The sequence below is a fragment of the Montipora capricornis genome, chromosome 3 (genome assembly GCF_036669925.1).
Source record: "Montipora capricornis isolate CH-2021 chromosome 3, ASM3666992v2, whole genome shotgun sequence".
Lineage (NCBI taxonomy): Eukaryota > Metazoa > Cnidaria > Anthozoa > Scleractinia > Acroporidae > Montipora > Montipora capricornis.
This window is the reverse complement of record NC_090885.1, coordinates 3,442,801-3,450,300: the sequence shown is the minus strand read 5'-3', so window position 1 is coordinate 3,450,300 and position 7,500 is coordinate 3,442,801. Positions and strand designations below refer to the sequence as shown.

General features: G+C 37.8%; 2 protein-coding genes across 2 annotated transcripts in view; both read left to right on the top strand.

Annotated features, from left to right (window-relative positions):
* Nucleotides 1–7,500, top strand: part of LOC138041941 (uncharacterized) — a 53,013-nt gene that overhangs the window by 27,403 nt on the left and 18,110 nt on the right. The window lies entirely within an intron of this gene.
* LOC138041940 (uncharacterized) lies at nt 6,091–7,349 on the top strand. Its single transcript, XM_068887637.1, has one exon. The coding sequence runs from the start codon at nt 6,121–6,123 to the stop codon at nt 6,946–6,948; it is 828 nt and encodes a 275-aa protein (XP_068743738.1). The 5' UTR covers nt 6,091–6,120; the 3' UTR covers nt 6,949–7,349.

The window sequence follows — 7,500 nt, the reverse complement described above, 5'->3', positions numbered from 1 at the left end:
CTTATGCTTATTGCCAACGAGAAGACCGAGCGAAGACGCGAGGCTTGTGAGGCGGCCAGCTTAATGCCCAGCGAAGTAGTGCAGCAGGCAGAAAAATTCTCGATCGTGCTATGAAAAGTGTGATGTAAGGCTACGTAGTGTAATGTAAGGTTCCCTGGGGATTATAGTAGGGACCAATGAAAGCGCGTGTTTTGATGTGTGATGTCATTAGACAAACTTGAATGATGTGCGCGACTATGTTGATGATCTTGTGTTCGGAGGTGAGTGAAAACACATTTTTTCCCATTTCCCTGACCATTGTGTTGTGTACACTTGCTTTGATTGTTCTTTAATATTTATTTTCGAACCATCGTGTTCTATATTGAGTGAACGATCTCAAAACTAAACCGGCGTACGTATTCTTTTCGTGTCGGGAACCGTGAACAATGCGTTAAATCGTTTAGTTATTGTTGTTATGTAGGACCGGAAATTACTTCAATCAATCTCTCAGAATGCACTTTGTACTCCTAGGTATAACGTATCTTGTTAGGTAAAAATAATCCCGCCCGCGGTCGATATATAGTTGATGCTGTAGTGATGCCTGGAGTTTTTAAGTGAGGTGATTCTTCGAATAAAAGAGCTGATTAACTAGGAAACGTGTTTTTCGTGCGTTTTCGACAATCGGCCGCTGTTGTCAATTTCGGATTTTATCCCACGAGTAGAGCAGTTTGTTTTTCGTTTTGTAACCATTGAGTCGTGAACAATTTATTTTAATTTTCAAAGAAAATATGTTGTCTGCAAAGTATACAGTTAAACGGTCAATTTGACTTGTACTTGCAAAATAAAAATTCTACAAGTGAAATAACCTTCATGTGAGAGAGAGTTTGATTCCCCGTCGTTCCACACTAAAAGTCTGAAAACGCTTTGGCGATTTTTTTACATGGCACAGGTTGCTTTCATGGACTAGAAATAAATGTAAACCTCAACAGCCTGAAGTCACAAAATGTTGAACCAGTTTATTTGTTTACAACTGGAGGTGTTAGAGCTGGAATAAGCCATTTGATTAAAACAATTTACCACACTGTAGTAACAATCTATAGACATGCTCCAATGAATCCTGAGAATCCAACAGTGTTACTATCAGCATCTACTGGAGTAGAAGTAATAAACATTGATGGTACACACCGCATTTGCATTACCCAAAAATACAGGTGATGATGTGGGGGAAAATCCAGGTCCTACAATATTTGATATCATTGATCCAGCAACCACTGTGTCCACTGACTCTAGTCAAGGAAATGAAGCAATCTTTGGTGTTAATGCTGGTAAGAATGCTGGAAGTTTGTTCATGACATCAAACATTGGTCCATATATGTCTCTCAGAAATTCACTTGTAGAAGTATTTTCCAACTCTTAACAGAATTACAATAATTGTTGTTTGTTAACTACTGGCATTAATACACTATTGTAATGAATATACAAATATTGAAACCATGTCTGGAACACCAGTTAACAGCAAATAGTCATTTGTTCGCTCAGAATATCTTACAGAACTGTATAGATTATTTCTAATAACCAAAATATTGTTCAAAGTAGAGTTATCAAAGTAGAATTGTTCAAAGTAGAATTATCTTGTATTTGATGGTATATAATAGCAGTAAGTGACATTGCTACACATTGCTTACCAGCATTCACACCAAATATTGCTTCATTTCCTTGACTAGAGTCAGCGGACACAAAGGTTGTTGGATTAATGATATCAAATATTCACAAAATTGTTGTGACAGCCGATCCTTGAACGGTACTGTTCGATTGTTGTTCCCACGCTGGCGGCTAGTAGCAGACAACACTAAGGTTCATATAACATTAACATAGAAAGAAAAGTATAGTCACAACACATGGTTACAAGATAAAATAATTATAGTACAGGTTATAAAATGTGTGTGGTGGTCAAAGTAGCGAAGGCTTTCTAGTTGACCACCACTATTATACTATTCTTTGAGAGTGCAAAACTCTTATTCAAGTCGATAAATACTGGTTTGTGATGGCTTGTGAGATACTTGTGAGGTATGTGGTACAACGCACACCGGATTTCAAGCCAATGAATGTGGGCTTGCGAAAGCGTCTTAGCTTCAGTGCAATCCGCACTAAACACAAGCCGAGTCTAGATATGTTGGCTTGCGTGAGTAAACAACTCCCGTATCGATATCGCTGAGGAAACTCCACTCTGCGACGTGGCCTGGATGAAATAACAGAGCACAAACAAGTCAGGAAAGTGTGGTTAATTTTCGAAATGAAAGAAAGGAAGAAAACCAATCTGAAACAGCACGACAGATCAATTTTAAAACAGAAATAACTTATCTTGAACAATTACGACTAATTTGCGACGAAAATGTCTTCAAAATTTTCCCAAAACAGGGAAAACGACCGCTGATTTATATACAAGCGACGAACGCTAGAAGCAATGGCCGACACTTGAAAACAATGACTCGCAATTACTAGTACCCAGTCCACAAGGCAGACTGTCACGTGTGTTCTCGTCCTCAAAGTGACAAACTGACTGTCAATCAAGATCTCCCGCTGACTTAGGGGTCTGTATGCATACAATGCATAAGACCCCAAAAATACACGAAAGCAGCAAAAGCGAAGTTAAACCACAGATCAAAGTTGTGATTGTGCAGCAAAGCGCTGCACTCCGTGCGAGATTTACCATATTTACTTCGCGAGCCAGCCAATTTCGGGCCAGACCGTTCTTCAATCGATGCGGTTTCGCCGTTTACACGACCTCGAAACCGTATCGTTTTGAAAACGCTCCACTTGAACCGTTGAAATTGCGGCTAGTAATCTTACTCTAAGAGGAGCAATCAAAGATATCGATAAACGCCATGAATTATATCTTGGTAAGCAGCACCGCGGCTCACAATGGTCAGAAAAGAGTTTATTTTCGTGGGCCAACGTACATTGATTACTATGCCGAAAATAATGCAGTCAACCCTCTTGAAGCTCAACTTAAGGGTATGTTAATGGCCGTAGAATTTCCTCGGCCAACGGTACATCAGCAAGTGGTTGATTCGTCAAGCGATTTTCCGCAGCCAATGCCTGTACAAACGATATTTCGTCAGCGAACAAGGCTTCCGCTAACGCCATATAACTATAGGGTCCAGCTGCCTCCTCTTGCAGTACTCGAATTTTTGAAACAACGTGGTTACAAGGTTGTTGGAACAAACACCATTGGAGAAACTTGCATATGGACACTGGAGAAATAAACTGGAACCACAGACCAAAGTACTCAAACGGATGCAGCAATCTAGATCGTGGTAACCATTTCTTTGTTTCCTGTCTATCCGTATATTAGGAGTTGAAACAGACTACTTTAACTATAGAACTGTTCATTGTGATTCTTTAGCTTATTATTTTAATTCATAGAAGAAACTAATTTCACGGCGGGGCGAGTATGTGAATTATGTTTTCGAGTGTCAAAAACAATCTTTGCCTTTAATATTTTTCTAACACGAGAAAATAAAATTCATATGATTTTCAAGCTAAAAGTAGAAAGCAAAATTAATACAATACAGGGGCACCCAACGTCAATTTTCGGAAAATATCTGTTCGGAAGACGATTTGAGGTCTAGAATTTTCGGAACATTTGTTGTAAAATTTCTTGCTTGCCCGCCTGTCCTAGGATTTTCGAACATCTGAAAAATGGTATAATTGACCACTTTTAACGGATTTTTACCCTAAAAAAGGTCACCTAGAATTTTCGGGAGCCTTTTTTATAGCTGAAATTTTCGAAAAGGTAAGTTCTGATCCCTATAATTTTCGGATCACAAGACTTTCAGCTAGGAAACCCGAACAGATGAAAATTTTTTAGGGCAGAGAAATATGCCTATATCTACCGTTTAAATACCAAAATACGTTTAACAATGCTATGTTTGAGTGGCTTTTAACTATTTTCTCGTTGGGTGCCCCTGATAATAGAGGTTCTGTGGCCAGACTAGTTGTTTTCCGCATAATGTATTCACAAATTGATAATTATGAGCTAATAAAATCTGCAAGTCTTTGCCATAGCGCTACATACGGTGGCTGGTTAGGACCATTGTTGAAAGCTAGATTTTTTTCCTTGAGAATATTGAAATTAAGTATAGAACAAATTTCATTATTTTGTTAATCTTTTGAATGCGGAAATTGAGTGGTGAAATTATTATTCTGTAAATATAAATTCAACATTGTATTGGTATATTTACACTTACAACCATAAATTTACACTTATAACTGTAAATTTACTCTTATAACTGTAAATTTACACTTACAAACTGCAAATTTACACTTACAACCGTAAATTTACACTTATAACTGTAAATTTACAGTTACAACTGTAAATTTACACTTATAACTGTAAGTTTACACTTACAAACTGTAAATTTACACTTCAACTGTAAGTTTACACTTATAACTGTAAATTTACAGTTGTAACTGTAAATTTACAGATATAACTGTAAGTTTCCACTTATAACTGTAAATTTACACTTATAACTGTAAGTTAACACTTACAACTGTAAATTTACACTTACAAACTGTAAGTTTACACTTGTAACTGTAAATTTACACTTACAACTGTAAGTTTACACTTACAACTGTAAATTTACACTTACAACTGTAAATTTACAGTTACAACTGTAAATTTACACTTACAAACTGTAAGTTTACACTTACAAACTGTAAGTTTACACTTGTAACTGTAAATTTACACTTACAACTGTAAGTTTACACTTACAACTGTAAATTTACACTTACAACTGTAAATTTACAGTTACAACTGTAAATTTACACTTACAAACTGTAAGTTTACACTTACAAACTGTAAGTTTACACTTGTAACTGTAAATTTACACTTACAACTGTAAGTTTACACTTATAACAGTGAATTCACACTTATAACTGTAAATTTACACTAACAACTGTAAGTTTCCACTAACAACTGTAAATTTACACTTACAACTGTAAGTTTACACTTATAACAGTAAATTCACACTTATAACTGTAAATTTACACTAACAACTGTAAATTTACAATTAGAGCTGCAAATTTACACTTATAAATGTATATTTACACTTATATATAACTGTAAGTTTTCAGTTATAACTGTATATTTACCCCATAAATAGCCGTATATAGCCAGAAGACCCACAACGGACCAAGGGTTTTTGAATGAGGTTTTGGAACGACGGGAAGGCCTGATACTAACCATGCATATTAAAATCGCTGTTTGGCTGACTTTCTTTTCCAATATTTCAGTAAAGATTTTGACAACAGAAAGTATTCTTCCGCCTTACGTCCATGCATTGCACTCAGGGGCACCCAACGACCAATTTGTTGTAAAATGTATTATTATACCCCAGTTAATGAAAATAAATGTTATTAAGGCATTTTCAGGTGTTTTTCAGTGTTGCTGGGAAAACATTATCTGTTCCTTTTTCCCAGCAAGACACACAAGAAATTTCCCAGCCAGCTAGATAAAAATGGTTGGTTTCCCAGCCAGCTGATCAAATTTCGCGCGCTTTCAAATCCCTCGATCCAAAACGACCGAACAAAAGCAACAAAACCGAGACAAAACAGGTTTTTTCCGCAAGCGGAATAACACTGACCAGCCGTCGTATGTTTGTGACTATTCTCTGGGAGAGGGAAGGGGTTCTCTTTTTTTAGTCGTCCTTGGTCTTCAGAGTTTCTACAGCCAGCTCGGGTTGAAATGCTAGAAAAAGTCAGTAATTCCCAGGCAAAACCTCTATCAATAACAAAATTTCCCAGCCAGCTCATCGAAACACCTGTATTTTTGCCAGCCAGCAAGGTTCCTCTGGGGAACAGATAATGCGAGGAACAGATTCGTTGGGTGCCCCTGTGCACTGTGGACAACGTAGCAGAGATTCGCTCGTTGAGCAGTATTTCAATCTTGGATTTGGCTACACGGAAATTCTAGCGTTTCTTTGTATTGTACATGGCATTCAGCTCAGCCTACGACATCTTAAACGAATTCTAGCAAGGAAAGGATTGAGGAGAAGAGGAGATCAAAGTGATCCAGTTGAAGTTATTTCAGCTGTGGAGAAGGAATTAATGCACAGAGGAAACTCGTTAGGTTACCGCCAAATGCATCAAAGAATTACACTAGATCATGGTAAAGTAGTGGATAGAGAAACAATTCGTCGAATCCTGCAAGTCCTTTATCCAGAAGGAGTTAGTCAACGCGCGCGCCATAAGTTACGGAGACGAAAATATATATCCAAAGGCCCAAATTACATATGGCACATTGTCGGCTATGATAAACTAAAACCATTTGGGTTTTGCATACATGGAGCGATAGATGGATACAGCCGTCGTATCATGTGGCTCGAGGTTGGTCCATCAAAAAATAATCCTCGTGTAATCGCTAACTACTATCATGATTGTGTCAAGCAAGTGGGAGGAGTACCTCACATCTTACGTGGTGATGCAGGTACTGAGAATGGGCATGTTGCTGCCATGCAAAGATTCTTAAGACGAAATGACCGCGACGAATTTGCAGGGAGAAAAAGCTTCCTATATGGCCGTTCAGTTGCGAATCAACGAATAGAAGGCTGGTGGGCATTTCTCCGAAGAAGCGAAACTGATTGGTGGATTAATTACTTCAAGGACCTAAGAGATCAAGGTTTGTACAATGACGACGATCCTGTGCAAGTAGAATGTTTAAGGTTTTGTTTTCTTCCAGTATTACAACATGAGCTAGAACGTGTTGCAAAACATTGGAACCTTCATAAGATTCGGCCCTCGTGCAATGAATTGTCTCCCCACGGACGCCCAGATACTATTTACTTCTTGCCAGAGGTGACAAACACAATGTCGTACCTTCATAATACTGCTAATGAAGACCTGCAGGTCACAAAGGACGTTTGCTGTGTGATCCAGTTGAGGTTATTTCAGCTGTGGAGAAGGAATTAATGCACAGTGGAAGCTCGTTAGGTTACCGCCAAATGCATCAAAGAATTACACTATTACACGCATTTACACCTAGTTGTTAAAGTGAAAGTTTGTTGACCTTTGTTGGGTGGCCACGGTAAGGCGCGTTGCAGTATAAACTCTTCGAAACGTTAGAAATTTATGTGTCTGTCCGCTTATTGACAATAAAAAATAGCCAATGAGCGCGCGAGAATTTTGCAGAATTTTGAAATACACGATCTTCTTCGTGATTATTTCGTAGGTCGATTATAATGGTTGATTTGTGCCTGTCAATACTTCATCACTTAGTATTTACTTTCTAATAATTATTCATCAAGACTCGCGGAAGAATACTCATATTTTGAAAATTCAAAATGTGGTTGTTTCACAATGTGATCACTGACCCGAATAGAGGTCATGAATAAAGTTATATATACAGTTCTGGGATTGGCGTTTTTTTCCAAATATGGACTTCACTCATGCAGATCGATGTTGAAGCGATATTTTTTGCGGAGAAGTACCCACATTTTCTCATACTTTCGAAGTCCAAGATTT